The 17911-nt window shown below is 41.5% G+C and overlaps 2 protein-coding genes across 21 annotated transcripts in view; both read right to left on the bottom strand.

The window, feature by feature from the left end:
* The window catches only part of LOC114442521 (protocadherin gamma-C5-like), a 214004-nt gene that overhangs the window by 96589 nt on the left and 99504 nt on the right, over positions 1-17911 (bottom strand). Inside the window, exon 1 of one of the 20 annotated variants that reach the window (XM_028416191.1) lies at positions 4301-6867. The exons of 17 other annotated variants lie outside the window; for them this stretch is intronic. In XM_028416191.1, the coding sequence (XP_028271992.1) occupies positions 4301-6685 (2385 nt within the window). In that variant the 5' untranslated portion in view covers positions 6686-6867. Of the gene's footprint in view, positions 1-881; positions 3285-4300; positions 6868-17911 lie in introns of those variants that run through there. 2 more of the 20 variants (XM_028416200.1, XM_028416190.1) reach the window with 2 other exon arrangements.
* Positions 11671-14109, bottom strand: LOC114442981 (protocadherin beta-16-like). The gene has a single exon (XM_028416871.1). The coding sequence runs from the start codon at positions 14107-14109 to the stop codon at positions 11671-11673; it is 2439 nt and encodes an 812-aa protein (XP_028272672.1).

Below are 17911 nucleotides of genomic sequence, written 5' to 3'. Positions count from 1 at the left end.
TTGCGCCTGTATAATCCACACGTGAGTTTTGAGCTCAAATGTCGGCGTGTCTTTTCCAAATAATGTACATGACTGGAGAAGCCTTTTTTCCGTCGTGTTCTTCTTTATTATGTCGATGTAATGTGGGAGGTGCTGCTGCAGCCCTACTGCCAGTCGTCTACACCGTGGTCAACAGCGGCCCTAAGAGTTCATTTCAAATAAGTGCAAATACCGAATAACAGGAGGCTCTGCACAGGTCTTAAAAACATACAAAACTGGATGAAAGAGGCTCCAGATACGATTACAATCTAAACATGCTGCAGAATATATTCCCTCAAGGTTGCATATTTATTTTTGGAGTCAACTTTTAAGTAAATTTAGCTTTAGAAAACAGAATCTTTATATGGAGTTATGTTCATAAGAAGATGTAATTATAAAACAAAATGGCTGTAAAAAGTTGCTCTAAACTATTAATAAAGCACGTAGAAATGTGAGGAGACGTAAAAGAGAATACAGTGGGTGTCACTATCCAAGGTTCTGAAACGGATAACGTGTAACTGACAGACGGCCTTACACAAAAGCCCTGTAAGAGTTTATACATTCATGTGCCAAAACAACCACATCTAATATATGTAAACTGCAGACATTAAAGTATACTATTATAGACATGCTGTCAACATTATGTTTTCATTAAAATGCCATCAATGCAAACTGAAAAGTGGAAAACAAAAATGTCAGGACGTAAGGAACTATGACACTATGATCTGTGATCAATTATTACAAATATGTATCTGTGTCTAAAACAAACGATATGATAAAAATAAACGGATTAAAATGCATGTTTAAAAAAAAACTTAAAACATTACTATTGATAAGAAGAAACCATTTTAAAGCCGTCTAACCTCCAGAGGAGAGTCTGGTTCATCAAGGATGCTCTTCTCACTCTGTATCCGCTGCATCGTTCCTGTAGAACTGGGGTCCATTATCAACACGTTCTGACTACCACCTCTGCCGAACTTACAGTCACTCTTTCTGGAGTCAGTCGTCCTGCACACCTCGTAATTGTACACGTGAGGAAGAGTCCCTGTCCCCAAAGTGTCTGAGTAACGTGGAGGATAATATGGAATCACAGGGAGGTTGGAGTGATACAGGATGCGAGACTGTCTCCATCTGTAGATTTTCACCGATATAATGACCACTAAACACGTAATGAAGAGGAAGGAAACTACAGCCAGAGCCAACACTAAGTAAAAAGTCAGGTTGTCATTGTACTCCTTGTCCTGTGTAAAGTCAGTGAACTCCGACAGCACTTCAGGGAAGCTGTCCGCAACCGCCACATTAACAATGACTGTAGCTGAACGAGAGGGCTGCCCGTTGTCCTCCACTATAACAGTCAGTCTCTGTTTCTTTGCGTCTTTATCAGTGACTTGGCGGATAGTTCTGATTTCTCCATTCTGTAAGCCCACTTCAAACATCGCCCTGTCTGTGGCTTTCTGCAGTTTATAGGAGAGCCAGGCATTCTGCCCAGAGTCCACATCAACAGCCACCACTTTAGTCACCAGATAGCCCACATCTGCTGAACGAGGCACCAGCTCAGCCACCAGAGAGCCACCAGTCTGGACTGGATACAGAACCTGAGGGGGGTTGTCGTTCTGGTCCTGGATCAGTAGTTTCACTGTCACGTTGCTACTTAGTGGAGGAGAGCCTCCATCCTGCGCTTTGACGCGGAACTGGAAGTCTTTGATCTGTTCGTAGTCAAAAGAGCGCACCGCGTGAATGACTCCACTATCAGCACTGACTGACACATATGAGGAGACTGGCACTCCGTTAACAGAGGAGTCCTGCAGTATGTAAGAAACACGCGCATTCTGGTTCCAGTCAGCGTCTTTGGCTCTCACTGTGAATATAGAGAGACCTGGTGTGTTGTTTTCTACAATGCAGGCCTCATATGAGCTCCTCTCAAAGACAGGCGCGTTGTCATTTATATCTGAGATCTGTAAGGTAAGAGTGACGCTGCTGGAGATGGGGGGCACTCCTTCATCAGAGCAGGTCATATTGATATTATACTCAGATGCAGTCTCTCTGTCCAAATCACTGTCTGTCACTAAACTAAAAAAATTGTTGGATGATGTTATTAAAGTGAAAGGGATGTTTTCGTCGATAAAACATTTTACTTTTCCGTTCTGTCCTGAGTCCTTGTCTTCTATGTTTATCATTGTAACGACAGTATTGAGCTTAGCATCCTCTGCTACAACAGCTGACTTTGACATTATGGTTATTTCTGGCTTGTTATCATTTATATCTTGCACATCTACACTCAATTTGCAAGAATCTGTTAGTCCTCCATCATCACTAGCAATTAAATTTATTTGATAGATTCGCGTCTCTTCGAAATCAACATTTCCAATTAAAGTAACGTCCCCAGTTTCCTCATTCACTTCAAATATTTTCCTGATATCATCCAATGTATTTGTTATTGAATAAGATATTTTACTATTGGACCCTTGATCTGCATCTGAGGCTGTAACTGTAGCAATAACTGTTCCTTTAGGTGAATTCTCGGTGACTGTAGCTTTATATGTTTGCTGGGTAAAAACAGGAGCATTATCATTAACGTCTAAAACTGTAACGACAACCAGCATTGTTCCTGACTTCTGCGGCTCTCCTCCATCTACAGCCGTCAACACCAGAGATATCTGCTCTTGTTTCTCTCTATCTAAAGTCTTCTGTAACACCATCTCAACCTTTTTATTCCCTTCCGCGTTATTGTGCACTTTCACAGCAAAATTATCTGTTGGTTTTAACTGGTAGCTCTTGAGACCGTTAATTCCAACATCGAGATCCACAGCCCTTTCCAGCACAAATTTTGCCCCGATCAACGCAGACTCACTGATTTTGAATTTCATTTCACTTTTTTCAAAGGTTGGTGCATTATCATTAATGTCTGTGATCTGAACTGTAACGGTGTAAAATTCCATCGGATTTTCCAAAATAATCTGAAAATGTAAAGCACACGGCGTCGTCTGTTTGCAGAGCGCCTCTCTGTCGATTCTTTCTTTAACAAGGAGAACTCCTCTTTCTCTGTTCAGCTCGACGTATTCCTCGCTGTCTCGTGTAAAGATTCGCGCGTTACCAGATGACAGACGTTTAGTTTGTAAACCTAAATCATTTGCTATATTTCCGACTAAAGATCCTTTGGTCATTTCTTCTGGAATATTGTAGCTGACCTGCCCGATGACCGAGCCGAATCCAATAAGAGAGACAAACAACAGTATTTGCCCCGTCATTGTTCAATCAGTTTTTTTCCTCAGTTGAATTTCGATGTATTCATATCCCATCCAACTGTAATAGATCCAGTAATAATCCTTAAATTTGCGCCTGTATAATCCACACGTGAGTTTTGAGCTCAAATGTCGGCGTGTCTTTTCCAAATAATGTACATGACTGGAGAAGCCTTTTTCCCGTCGTGTTCTTCTTTATTATGTCGATGTAATGTGGGAGGTGCTGCTGCAGCCCTACTGCCAGTCGTCTACACCGTGGTCAACAGCGGCCCTAAGAGTTCATTTTAGATAAGTGCAAATACCGAATAATAGGAGGCTCTGCACAGCTCTTAAAAACATAAAAAACTGGATGAAAGAGGCTCCAGATACGATTACTATCTAAACATGCTGTAGAATAAATTCCCTCAACTTTGCATATTTATTTTTGGAGTCAACTTTTAAGTACATTTAGTTTTAGAAAACAGAATCTTTATATGGAGTTATGTTCACAAGAAGATGTAATTATGAAACAAAATGGCTGTAAAAAGTTGCTATAGATTATAAATGAAGCACGCCGAAATGTGAGGAGACGTAAAACAGAATACAAAGGGTGTCACTCTCCAAGGTTCTGAAACGGACAACGTGTAACTGACAGACGGCCTTACACAAAAGCCCTGTAAGAGTTTATACATTCATGTGCAAAAACAACCACATCTATTATATGTAAACTGCAGACATTAAAGTATACTATTATAGACATGCTGTCTACATTATGTTTTCATTAAAATGCCATCAATGCAAACTGAAAAGTGGAAAACAAAAATGTCAGCACGGAAGGAACTATGACACTATGATATGTGATCAATTATTACAAATATGTATCTGTGTCTAAAACAAACGATATAAAAACACTTATGATTACCAGTCAAAGAAGTATGTTAAACAGAGGTTCAGAGAGACGGAAGGAAAATGCAATACCTTGCTATTATGACGGAATAAAATGCATGTGTAAAAAAAAACATTACTATTGATTAGAAGAAACCATTTTAAAGTTGTCTAACCTCCAGAGGAGAGTCTGGTTCATCCAGGATGCTCTTCTCACTCTGTATACGTTGCATCGTTCCTGTAGAACTGGGGTCCATTATCAGCACGTTCTGACTACCACCTTTGCCGAACTTACAGTCACTCTTTCTGGAGTCAGCCGTCCTGCACACCTCGTAATTGTACACGTGAGGGAGAGTCCCTGTCCCCAAAGTGTCTGAGTAACGTGGAGGATAATATGGAATCACAGGGAGGTTGGAATGATACAGGATGCGAGACTGTCTCCATCTGTAGATTTTCACAGATATAATGACCACTAAACACATGATGAAGAGGAAGGAAACTACAGCCAGAGCCAACACTAAGTAAAAAGTCAAGTTGTCATTGTACTCCTTGTCCTGTGTAAAGTCAGTGTACTCCGACAGCACTTCAGGGAAGCTGTCCGCCACCGCCACGTTAACAATGACTGTAGCTGAACGAGAGGGCTGCCCATTGTCCTCCACTATAACAGTCAGTCTCTGCTTCTTTGCGTCTTTATCAGTGACTTGGCGAATAGTTCTGATTTCTCCATTCTGTAAGCCCACTTCAAACAGCGCCCTGTCTGTGGCTTTCTGCAGTTTATAGGAGAGCCAGGCATTCTGTCCAGAGTCCACATCCACAGCCACCACTTTAGTCACCAGATAGCCCACATCTGCTGAACGAGGCACCATCTCAGCCAAGAGAGAGCCACCAGTCTGGATTGGATACAGAACCTGAGGGGGGTTGTCGTTCTGGTCCTGGATCAGTATTCTCACTGTCACGTTCCTACTAAGTGGAGGAGAGCCTCCATCCTGCGCTTTGACGCGGAACTGGAAGTCTTTGATCTGCTCGTAGTCAAAAGAGCGCACTGCGTGGATGACTCCACTATCAGCAGTAACGGACACGTATGAGGAGACTGGCACTCCGTTAACAGAGGAGTCCTCCAGTATGTAAGAAACACGCGCATTCTGATTCCAGTCAGCGTCTCTGGCTTTCACTGTGAATATAGAGAGACCTGGTGCGTTGTTTTCTACAATGTAGGCCTCATATGAGCCCCTCTCAAAGACAGGCGCGTTGTCATTCACATCTGAGATCTGTAAGGTGAGAGTGACGCTGCTGGAGAGGGAGGGCACTCCCTCATCAGAGCAGGTCACTGTGATATTATACTCAGAAGCAATTTCCCTGTCCAACTCACTGTCTGTCACTAAAGTATAGAAATTATTAGCTGATGTTTTTAACATGAAAGGTACATTTTCGTTTATGAAGCAATGTACCTTCCCGTTTTCTCCCGTGTCACTGTCTTCTGTGTTTATCATTGTAACGACAGTCCCAAGTTTGGCGTCTTCTGATATCACATTTGACTTTGACATTATGTTAATTTCAGGTTTGTTGTCATTTACATCTTGCACATCAATAATTAGCTTACAAGAGTCGGTAAGTCCCCCGTCATCACCAGCAAGTACATTTATTTGAAAATACCTTGACTTTTCAAAGTCAATTACGTCCCTCAATGAAATTTCGCCTGTTTCCGCATTTACTTGAAATATTTTCCTTACGTTATCTAATGTATTTGTTATTGAATATGTTACTTTACTGTTCGATCCTTGATCTGCATCTGAGGCTGTAACTGTGGCAATTACTGTTCCTTTAGGTGAATTCTCAGTTACTATAGATGTGTATGTTTGTTGTGTAAAAACAGGAGCATTATCATTAGCATCTAAAACTGTAACGACAATTAACATTGTTCCTGACATCTGCGGCTCTCCCCCATCTACAGCCGTCAACACCAGAGATATCTGCTCTTCCTTCTCTCTATCTAAAGTCTTTTGTAACACCATCTCAACGTTTTGATTCCCATCTGCTTTATTGTGCAATTTCAGAGCAAAATTGACTGATGGTTTTAGTTCGTAGGTCTGAATATCATTTATTCCAACATCGAGATCCACAGCCCTTTCTAGAACAAATTTTGCCCCGATCACCGCGGTCTCACTGATTTTAAATTTCATTTCGCCTTTTTCAAACGTTGGTGCATTATCATTAATATCTGTGATCTGAACTGTAACGGTGTAAAATTCCATCGGATTCTCCAATATAATCTGAAAATGTAAAGCACAAAGCGCCGTTTCTGAGCACAGGGCTTCTCTGTCGATTCTCTCCTTGACGAGGAGAACTCCCCTTTCCCTGTTCAGCTCCACGTAGTCGTCGTTATTTCTGGTATAGATTTTAGCTTTGCCGGACATCAGTCGTTTAACTTCTAAACCCAAATCCTGAGCTATATTTCCAACTAAAGAGCCTTTAGCCATTTCTTCCGGAACAGAGTAGCTGACCTGTGCGAAAGCTGAGCCCACATAAAGGAAAGAGACAAACAACAGTACTTGCCGATTCATTGTTCTATCAGATTTTCAGCCAGAAAGGCACAGTGGTCTTGTTTATAAAAAAAAACAACCACTTTCCAGAGTCAAATTCCACAATGGAATTAACGGTTTTGTTAAACGCAAAGTTCTTGCATATGAAAATATGTATCTTTTTCAAGAAATCCTCATCGAGCAGAATAGTCCGATCATTCTACGTCCTGTGCCGTGTGTGTTATGTCGATGTAACAGGGGAGGTGCTGCTACAAACAGGCGCTCAGGCATCATCAGTCTGGTCAACAGCGGCCCTAAGAGTTCAAATCCTAAAACTACAGGATAACTACTAAAATTAAACACAAGGAAATCTCTTTTAGAAACATGTGAATTACAATTATACCTCCAAAAGCCTCTAAGTAATAACGTTGCAAAGGACTGCAATGACAAATGTTAAATTTCAGTCGTGTTAAATGTCTGTTAAAGTATAAAGTGAACTATTTCAGATTACGCTGCACTATATGATGTCATTATAGGCTCCAATGGGTGTTAGAAAGATCAACACATTGACAATATTCCGTGGAATGACTCAAATAGGACAAAACGGTCGGAAAAGAGGCGTAAATGAAAAAAAAAGATGATCATTGTATGTAAAGATCAAAGAAAAAGCACAACATTAAATTGTGGAAAAAGAGGTTAAGGAAAGAGCTGAACGTGTTGTATATTAGTGTCGCTGTCCGTGGTTCTAAAGTAAAGACGTGTCAAGTCAAACCTGCAGATTTCAGCAGCTGATAGAGCAAAAAATATGAAAACCAATATGTTAAAAAAAGGCTGCTATGTCATAATAACTATTAACAGTAACACCAAATTGACTTCTATACTATTACGGAAATACTTATGTTGCACGTGTCTTAAGAAGAAATTAAACTATATGAGGAAGCTACGATGGGCCCGCCGAAGGGCCGAAAACGTACGGGCATGATAAATTCAAATTCTGATCAAATTTTGCCGCCGCGGCAGCCATGTTTGTAGTCCCATGAAAGAGGACAATCTACCGAATCGAATGATACCAAAAAACTAATGGACTACAATACCCAGCTGACGAAAGATCCCTGCGTAAAGACTAGACGCACACAAACAGCGTGATGACGCTCCCGCTAGCTAACGTGGGTGGGCGGCGGCTTTTGTAGCGGTAGTAGTTGGTTTTAGTTGGTAGGAGTGACTTCGGAGTATTTTGGCAAGTTTTAGTGATATTTAGCGAGTTTCTGTGAGTGCCTGTGAGTATCAGCGAGTGCCTGTGAGTGCCTGTGAGTATCAGCGAGTGCCTGTGAGTGCCTGTGAGTATCAGCGAGTGTCAGTGAGTACCTGTGAGAGGTAGTTAGCTAGCTCTTCATAATGACGAAGAGAACGTACTGCGTCGAGAGGGACATGGCGGAGATTTTGGCCGAAATTCAGCGCCAGTCAGATATTGAATTTCAAGACTCGTCTGACTCTGACGCCAGCAACATTGACTCTGAAGAAGAGGCCATGTTCTTGGAGAAGATGGACCCAGTTTATGAGTAAGTTTGTGGATTTATTTTGAAGTGTAAAGTATTTTTTTTTGCTAACATCTGTGTTGATCGATAAAAAATGATTTATTATATATACATGTATACACAATATAGTGTAGCAGGGTGGTAGTTGGGATGAGAGAAGAGGATGCAGAGGATAGTGGTGATGATTGACTGTGGCGACCCCTAAGGGAACAGCTGAACGGAGATGAAGAAGGATATTTCATACCTATGCAATGCTATCTTTACATACCTTTACGACATTTGTGTCTTTTTGCATAATGTATATATTTCATTATGTATGCAGTTACAAATGATAATAAGTATATTATTTTGTTAGCCAACAAGAGGGAAGAGATGAGGACAGTGATGTTCCAGGCCCATCTGAGCTCAACACTGAGGCATCACCTCTCCTTTCAAGGTTTGTGTGCTGATTATATGTGTGGTTGTGTGGTCATTCAATAATATATCTATTACTGCTTTATTGTTATATTCATTTGCTTTTCTGCTGTTAGAAATTGATGTGATGTGATTGAATATTTTCTTTTCAACATCTAAATTATTTTTTCATACAACAGTGATCATGATGGAAATGAGACGGATGAGGACTATGTCCCCCCACCACGCACTTCCTCAAGGCGCAGGTCAGTGCGGTCACCATCCACCTCCTCATCCTCAAGTCCTGGATCCCCCTCCCCTGACCCAAGGCCATCAAAGAGAGGCCGTGGCATTAGCCGTGGTGGGCGAGCCAGCAAGCAGCCAAAGATAGCAAGTGAAGATTTTCAGGCTCAGCAGGAGAGGTGGCACAACAAGGAAGAGCAAGATGTTGAACCTCCAACACCAAGGTTTGAGCCAAAACACCCTCCCGGCCCCAGGATCGACACAACTGTCAGCTGGTCTCCTCTCAGCCTCTTCAAGCTGTTCTTCAGCAGTAATGTTGTACACACAATAATAAATAACACCAATGCCAATGCTGCACGAAGATTGGCTCAAGGTGCACGCTACAAGTGGTCTCCCCTCTCAGTTGACACTTTTTACATTTTTCTTTCTATCATTCTTTTTTCTGGTATGGTACATGTGCACACAAGGGCTGACTATTGGAAGAGAAAGTGGCCATACAATTTCTCTTTCCCCAAGACCACCATGTCCAGGGACCGATTTGAGGCCATTTTTTGGTCTCTTCATCTTTCTGACGTCACAGAAGATGAAGAGAACGAAAGAAAGAGAGGAACACCCCAGTTTGACAGATTGTTCAAAATTAAGCCACTCTATGGCGAGATTGTGAATGCCTGTAATTCTCTTTTCCAGCCTCACCAGAACATCACAATTGATGAGAGGATGGTGGCAAGCAAGGCTAGAATTGGATTCAGACAATACATGAAGGACAAACCAACAAAATTTGGCTACAAATTATTTGTATTGGCAGACTCTAAAACTGGCTACACATTGAATTTTTTTGTCTATCAAGGTAAAGATGCAGCCAAGGTCAAACAGAGGGGACAGAAGGGGGACGGCCTCAGCATCACATCTGTCATGGATCTGATGAGGTTTGAACTTCTTGGAAAAGGCTACCTTCTTTACCTTGATAATTTCTATACCAGCCCACTACTGTTCAACAAATTGGCACAAAATCACACAGTAGCTTGTGGAACTATTCGGACCAATCGAGAGGGTTTTCCAAAAACCACCATAAACGACCTGCCAAAGAAGCCTGAGAGGGGAGACATGAGGTGGATCCGTAAGGGCAACCTCCTCTTTGCGCGATGGATGGACACAAAAGTTGTAAATGTCTGCAGCAGCTTTCATAAGGCATATAGTGGAGCCACTGCACTTAGCCGAGTGAAGGGAGCAGATGGACACTGGCAAAGGGCTGCTGTGAGTATTCCTGATGCATGTAAGGACTACAACATCAACATGGGTGGGGTGGACCTCTCAGATGCCCTCATACAGTATTACTCTGTGCTTGGCAAGACAATGCGGTGGTACAAAACTTTTTTTTACCACTTTATTGATATTGCAGTTGTCAACAGCTACATCCTTTTTAGAACAGTAGCCAGCACTAAAAATCAGACCCCCATATCTCAGAAACAATTCAGGGAGATTGTCATGAGGGAGATGGTTGAACAAGCCAAAAGTTTTGTTGATCATGCTGCCCCCCACCACAGCCTCACTAACACATGCATGCCCATGTACAGAGGAAAAACTGGCACTCAGGACCGCAGGAAGTGTGTGGTCTGTGCAGCCAAAGAGAAGGAGAAGGCAAAGCAGATGCCAGGCTACAAACTGAAGGACATGAAGACACCCATTTACTGCTCCAGGTGCAATGTGTCCTTTTGTCTTGTTCCTGAGAGAAATTGTTTTCTTGAGTATCATGGGATGAGGCAGCTGAGGAATGAATGATGATACTTTTGTTTCTGTTCCTGTACACCTTACCTTTTGCAGTTTACCTTGGATGTGCAATAGTTGTTTTCAGGAGTACAATTTGCACTAATGGTGTTATTTGGTGTATTTTTTTGTTCAGTGCACATTTACATTGAGCACTTTGTTCTTCTTGTACTACTACTTTCCCATCAGGGAAACACATTTGTGTTGTACATCACTTTTTGAAAAAATGTATGTGTTGATACTTTACAGGACGGGATATTTTGCATTATTGCACATTGACCTTTTCCAAATTTGATATTTTGTTTTTGTTATTTATTTTTTATTATTGTATATACACATACATAGCTGTTATAATAAAACTACTCTAATTGGAGACAAAATCATACATTTTGATGTTTTTTCTATTGATTTTATACTGTGCACAATGGTAGAAGTTGATGAAGCACAAGGTAAAATAAATACTAAAAAGCTCCAGTAGATGGCAATAGACTAGTGTAATGGATATAAGTTGTATTTTCCAGTCAGTTCCCATTGGAAAAGGTAAGTAACCCATTTGGCACTATGGTGCCAAATTGTGCCAAACTGAGTGTCCGCCTGGTGATATCCTTTGTGAAGACTTTACTCCTTGTTCAAATTCTATCAAATTTGGTATATTTGTAGCCAAGGAATAGCTGAATGTGATCAATGGCATCTGTGTACATAGAAACATTGTTGGCATAGTGTTTTCCTCTGTCAAATAAGAAAAAAACTCAGGCGAGGATAGAAATGTTACATTTCTCCTTTAGTTTATTCTAATTAACTCAGGCATACTAATAGACACCATATTTTTAACACTGGAAATGCATTCTCTGAGGTCCCTAGATGTCCCTAGACACCAAGAACATGCATATGCACATTATTATTGTGGTGCATTTCTTTATTTTCTTTGGGAATGTCTTTTTAGGCGTTTTTTTCCCTTAGTATGGCTAGGGTTTAAATACGTTCCCAAACAGAAATATGTCTATAACAAGAATATAAACCTACTCAGCTTTCCATAAGGAGAGATATTTGGACAAAAAAAGTGCAAAACTTTGGAACAAGCTGAAACCTTAACTAAAGCAGTCTCACCTCCAGAGGAGAGTCTGGTTCATCCAGGATGCTCTTCTCACTCTGTATCCGCTGCATCGTTCCTGAAGAACTTGGGTCCATTATCAGCACGTTCTGACTACCAGCTCTGCCGAACTTACAGTCACTCTTTCTGGAGTCAGTCGTCCTGCACACCTCGTAGTTGTACACATGAGGGAGAGTTCCTGTCCCCAAAGTGTCTGAGTAACGTGGAGGATAATATGGAATCACAGGGAGGTTGGAGTGATACAGGATGCGAGACTGTCTCCATCTGTAGATTTTCACTGATATAATGACCACTAAACACGCGATGAAGAGGAAGGAAACTACAGCCAAAGCCAACACTAAGTAAAAAGTCAGGTTGTCATTGTACTCCTTGTCCTGTGTAAAGTCAGTGTACTCCGACAGCACTTCAGGGAAGCTGTCCGCCACCGCCACGTTAACAATGACTGTAGTTGAACGAGAGGGATGCCCGTTGTCCTCCACTATAACAGTCAGTCTCTGTTTCTTTGCGTCTTTATCAGTGACTTGGCGGATAGTTCTGATTTCTCCATTCTGTAAGCCCACTTCAAACAGCGCCCTGTCTGTGGCTTTCTGCAATTTATAGGAGAGCCAGGAGTTCTGTCCAGAGTCCACATCAACAGCCACCACTTTAGTCACCAGATAGCCCACATCTGCTGAACGAGGCACCATCTCAGCCACCAGAGAGCCACCAGTCTGGACTGGATACAGAACCTGTGGGGGGTTGTCGTTCTGGTCCTGGATCAGTATTTTCACTGTCACGTTGCTACTGAGTGGAGGAGAGCCTCCATCCTGCGCTTTGATTGTGAATATAAGCTGTTTGATCTGTTCGTAATCAAATGAGCGCACCGCATATATAACCCCACTTTCTGAGTTTATGGACACATATGAAGAAACTGGGCTACCACTAAACTCCGTTTCTACAAGAAGGTATGAAATTCTAGCGTTCTGATTCCAGTCAGAATCTTGTGCGCTTATCGTGACTATTGACAGCCCAGGGGCATTATTTTCAACAATAAATGCCAAATAATTCGACATGGTGAAAAGTGGAGCATTGTCGTTTACATCAGACAGTTTAAGGTGTAAAGTGGTTTTGGTCAAAAGTGAGGGTGACCCTGAATCGGTTGCAGTGATTGTTATATTGTATTCTAGTCTCGTTTCACGATCAAAGGCTACATCCGAGACCAAATTGTAATAGTCCGTTAGGGAGGACTGTATTTTAAAAGGGAGACTGGAATCAATAGAGCACGTAATCTGACCGTTTTTTTCAGAGTCTGCATCTTTAACATTAAAAACAGCTATAGTTGTACCTGGAGAGACATCCTCTGAAACCACACTCGAGAATGACATTATATTTATAACTGGAGCATTATCGTTTGTGTCAGTGACTTCAACTACAACTTTGGTTGCGTCACTTAGGCCACCCTGGTCTTTGGCAATCACTCGTATTTCGATTTTTTTGTCTTTTTCGAAATCAATATAGTCAGCAACAGTTATTTTACCGGAGAAACTGTCAATTCCAAATTTTTCGGAAGATTTTCCTATAACATTAGAAACACTATACGTAACTAAGCCATTAGAACCACTGTCAGCATCTGAAGCATTTACAGTAGTTATATATGTGCCTATAGGGGTATTTTCTGCCACTGTGGCTTTGTACAAGGATTGATTAAATACAGGAGGATTGTCATTGACGTCAAGAACAGTGATCTCAATATTTACTGTACCAGATCGTTGCGGAGTTCCTCCGTCTACTGCCATCAGTTTTAAGGAGAGGTGTGGATTCAACTCTCTATCTAATGGCTTTTGTAAAATCATGACAGCGAATCTAATTCCGTCGGCGTTGGAATGCTGTTTCAAAACAAAATTAACATTAGGGGACAAAACATAATTTTGCAAGCTGTGAATCCCAGCATCCGGGTCATAGGCGCTTTCTAAATCGAAATGAGATCCTATTGTAGCAGATTCGCTAATTTCTAAATGTATCACTTTGCTCTTAAAAGATGGGGCATGGTCGTTTACGTCTAATATTTCTACTGTTACCCTATGCAATTCGATGGGATTTTCTAAAATAATTTCAAAGCTGAAGCTGCACGGTGTTACATCTCCACAAATCTCTTCTCTGTCTATTCTCTCATTCACGACTAGAATCCCTTTGTCTGCTTTCAGCTCGGTGTACTGGTTGGTTTCTGTGCTCACAATACGAGCCCGGCCAGTGCGAAGCCTTCTCAGATCCAAACCAAGGTCTTGAGCTACATTACCAATAGGAGAACCTTTCTTCATCTCCTCTGGAATGGAATAACGGATTTGGCCACTAACGAAAGAAATCAAGGCGAAAATAAGCACTTGCCGTGTAGATATCCACCCCAGCAGCCATTTTCCGCATCGATATACGTGTAGTGCCATGTCGCTTAAATTCAAAATTCAAACTATAATTCAAATCATTTAGTCACACACAATAAGGAAAGTATAGTCCAGTTAAATGACGGTGTAGGTATTTCGGGCAAAAATACTTCACTTCTTACCAAAAAGCAGTGCCAGTGCGAATGACTTTTCCTCGCCCACCTCCTTGTATGAATAATGTTTTCAACCTCTCCTCTTTCTCTCCTCCCTCATCACAACCCTCTTTTTTCCCTGATCAACAGCGTCCCTTACAGTCAGAACAGAGGAAAGAACTCGAACTCAAAACAGGATAACTGAAATCATACATTAAAAAAATCTAGTGTGAACCAAGAATAAAAAGCAGCTGTAACTATAAGGAGATATAATGTATCAACTCAAGAGAAACAATAAAAACAAACACTGAGCCAATAATCCAGCCATTAACACAAACACAGCAACTTGGAGATGGGTTTAAAAGAAATATCGCTATCTGTAAAAATGTTAGACACTACAGTGCTAAATAATGAACGCAAATGAATTCAAGCACTGGGAATTTAACTTAAATTTATTTGACTTAACTGAGAACAACTGAGCGGCAACTGTAACAAAAGGCTGGTGTATGACAGTAAGCACACTGCTGAAATTAGTGGCTGAAAGCTTCATTTTATATTTACATTCACTGCAGTGACACACCAGCATGAATCTGCTAAAACGCACAATAACATTGAGAAATCCTGATATACATATACCATTTAGTACAACAGTATCAGTGACACTGCTTTCTTTTCGGCGCTTTGAGTATTTATACAGACAATTTATCAAGTGATGCCAAGTGGGTCGCTGTCCGTGGTGCTGAAACTTAAGAAATAGGGGCACAAAGTTAAAGCGAAAAGGTTCTGAAGCGCATGGGAGTCTATATGAAATCAGACAAACATAGACCTCTGAAAAAAACACAAATACAATAGATACCTAAGCTCAAAATGTTTGAATACTCAATACTATAAACCACATGTGCACGTGGTAAAAACATAGATCTGTCGTTACCTCTAGAGGAGAGTCTGGTTGATCCAGGATGCTCTTCTCACTCTGTATCCGCTGCATCGTTCCTGTAGAACTGGGGTCCATTATCAGCACGTTCTGACTACCACCTTTGCCGAACTTACAATCACTCTTTCTGGAGTCAGTCGTCCTGCACACCTCGTAATTGTACACGTGAGAGAGAGTCCCTGTCCCCAAAGTGTCTGAGTAACGTGGAGGATAATATGGAATCACAGGGAGGTTGGAGTGATACAGGATGCGAGACTGTCTCCATCTGTAGATTTTCACTGATATAATGACCACTAAACACGTAATGAAGAGGAAGGAAACTACAGCCAGAGCCAACACTAAGTAAAAAGTCAGGTTGTCATTGTACTCCTTGTCCTGTGTAAAGTCAGTGTACTCCGACAGCACTTCAGGGAAGCTGTCCGCCACCGCCACGTTAACAATGACTGTAGCTGAACGAGAGGGCAGCCCGTTGTCCTCCACTATAACAGTCAGTCTCTGTTTCTTCACATCTTTATCAGTGACTTGGCGGATAGTTCTGATTTCTCCATTCTGTAAGCCCACTTCAAACAGTGCCCTGTCTGTGGCTTTCTGCAGTTTATAGGAGAGCCACGCGTTCTGTCCAGAGTCCACATCAACAGCCACGACTTTAGTCACCAGATAGCCCACATCTGCTGAACGAGGCACCATCTCCGCCACCAGAGAGCCACTAGTCTGGACTGGATACAGAACTTGTGGGGGGTTGTCGTTCTGGTCCTGGATCAGTATTTTCACTGTCACGTTGCTACTGAGTGGAGGAGAGCCTCCATCCTGTGCCTTTACTACAAAGCAGAGTTGTTTAATTTGTTCATAGTCAAATGATCGAACAGCATGAATAGCCCCAGTTTCAGTGTTTATGGAGACGTAAGAAGAGGTTGGGCTACCGTTGATTTGGGTTTCTTGTAGAAAGTAGGATATTCTAGCGTTTTGATTCCAGTCAATGTCACCTGCTTTGACAGAAAATATGGACCTTCCAGGGGCATTGTTTTCTGTAATATGGGCAACATAAGTACTTTTCTCAAATGACGGTGCATTGTCGTTTACATCAGAGATTCTCAAACGTAATACTGTTGTGTTCGACAAGGATGGGGATCCAGAATCGGTGGCCCTTACATGTATGTTAAATTCGGGTACAACTTCTCTGTCGAAAGCTGAGTCCGTTATCAAAGCATAGTAATTAGTTAGTGTAGGTTTAATTTTAAATGGGAGGAGTCTGTCTGTTGTACAAGTAATTTGGCCATTTTGCTCCGAGTCTGAGTCAATTACATTAATTATAGCCACTGTGGTACCAGGAGCAGAATCTTCTGGTACAGGGCTGGAAAATGACATCACATTTATAACAGGTACGTTATCGTTCACGTCTACGATCTCAATTAACACCTTACTTGAATCTGTCAGTCCGCCTTGGTCCACAGCTTCGATCATAATTTCATATTTCTTATCTTTTTCATAGTCCACCTCACCTACAAGTGTTATAGCTCCTGTAACTTCATCAATATGATATATATCGGCCAATTGCTTTCTCATATTTAAAAATCTATACGTGACGACGCCGTTTGGTCCCGAGTCTGCATCACTCGCATTTACTGTCGTGATATAGGTGCCTTTTGGTGAATTTTCCAAAACAGTAGCCCTGTACAGAGACTGATTAAAAACTGGAGGATTATCATTAACATCAAGTACTGTAATATCTATATTCACTGTCCCAGATCTATGAGGACTTCCACCATCTACAGCGATGAGCTTCAGTGATAACCTTGGCTCACTTTCTCTATCTAGCGGTTTTTGTAAGATCATCTCAGCATATTTTTGACCATCTGGACTTGAATATTGTTTCAATCCAAATACGTCATTAGCGGATAGTATGTATTTCTGTAGACCATTACTGCCCACATCTGCATCTTCGGCACTCTCTATCAAAAAGCGAGATCCCAGTGCTGCAGATTCGCTTATTTCAAAAGTAATGTCTTCATTCCTGAATGTAGGAGAGTTGTCATTTATGTCAGTTATTTCCACTGTTATTCGGTGCAGCTCCATCGGATTTTCTAAAATCACCTCAAAGCTAAAGCTGCATGGCGTTACGTCTCCACAAAGCTGCTCCCGGTCTATTCTCTCATTCACGACTAAAAGGCCTTTGTCTGTTTTTAGCTCTGTATGCTGGAGGCTTTGTCTGGTCACAATACGGGCACGGCCCGAACGAAGTCGTTGCACATCTAAACCAAGATCTTGAGCTACATTGCCAATAAGTGAGCCCCTTTTCAGCTCCTCTGGAATCGTATATCTGATTTGCCCAGAGACGATGTAGCTGAGACACCACAGGAAAAGCAGAAACAACCATACTGACCTGCATTTCAAACGCCATTTTACACACGAACAGGGCGATTTTTCAAACGCCATTGCACAAAAGAGAAAGAGAGAGAAAAAAAGATGAAAACAACTCGCTGTTTATAATCCACAAAGAGTAGAAACGACTCCTTTTTTTCTAAAGTCCTCTGAAAGAATTTGTGCCTACCCTGCTTCTGAAACCATAGGATTGATGTCTTTACTGGTTAAACCGAGAAAGAAGGCTCTGCCTCCTCCAGATAAATGTTCAATACTTATTTCACTGACCAACAGCGTCCCTTACTGTTCAAAGCATGAACATCATCAGTGCAAGGAAAAAAAAACGTGGAACACATATGATTATTATTAATGGAATGATTGGGCACTTGTCATAGGGGCAGAAATCCTAATCAATGTAAAA

This window comes from Parambassis ranga, chromosome 10 (genome assembly GCF_900634625.1).
Source record: "Parambassis ranga chromosome 10, fParRan2.1, whole genome shotgun sequence".
NCBI lineage: Eukaryota > Metazoa > Chordata > Actinopteri > Ambassidae > Parambassis > Parambassis ranga.
This window is presented reverse-complemented; position numbering and strand designations above follow the sequence as displayed.

What these genes read in the sequence shown, in the direction of transcription:
- LOC114442981 (XM_028416871.1), bottom strand. Translation starts at nt 14,109, where the DNA reads ATGGCACTACACGTATATCGATGCGGAAAATGGCTGCTGGGGTGGATA.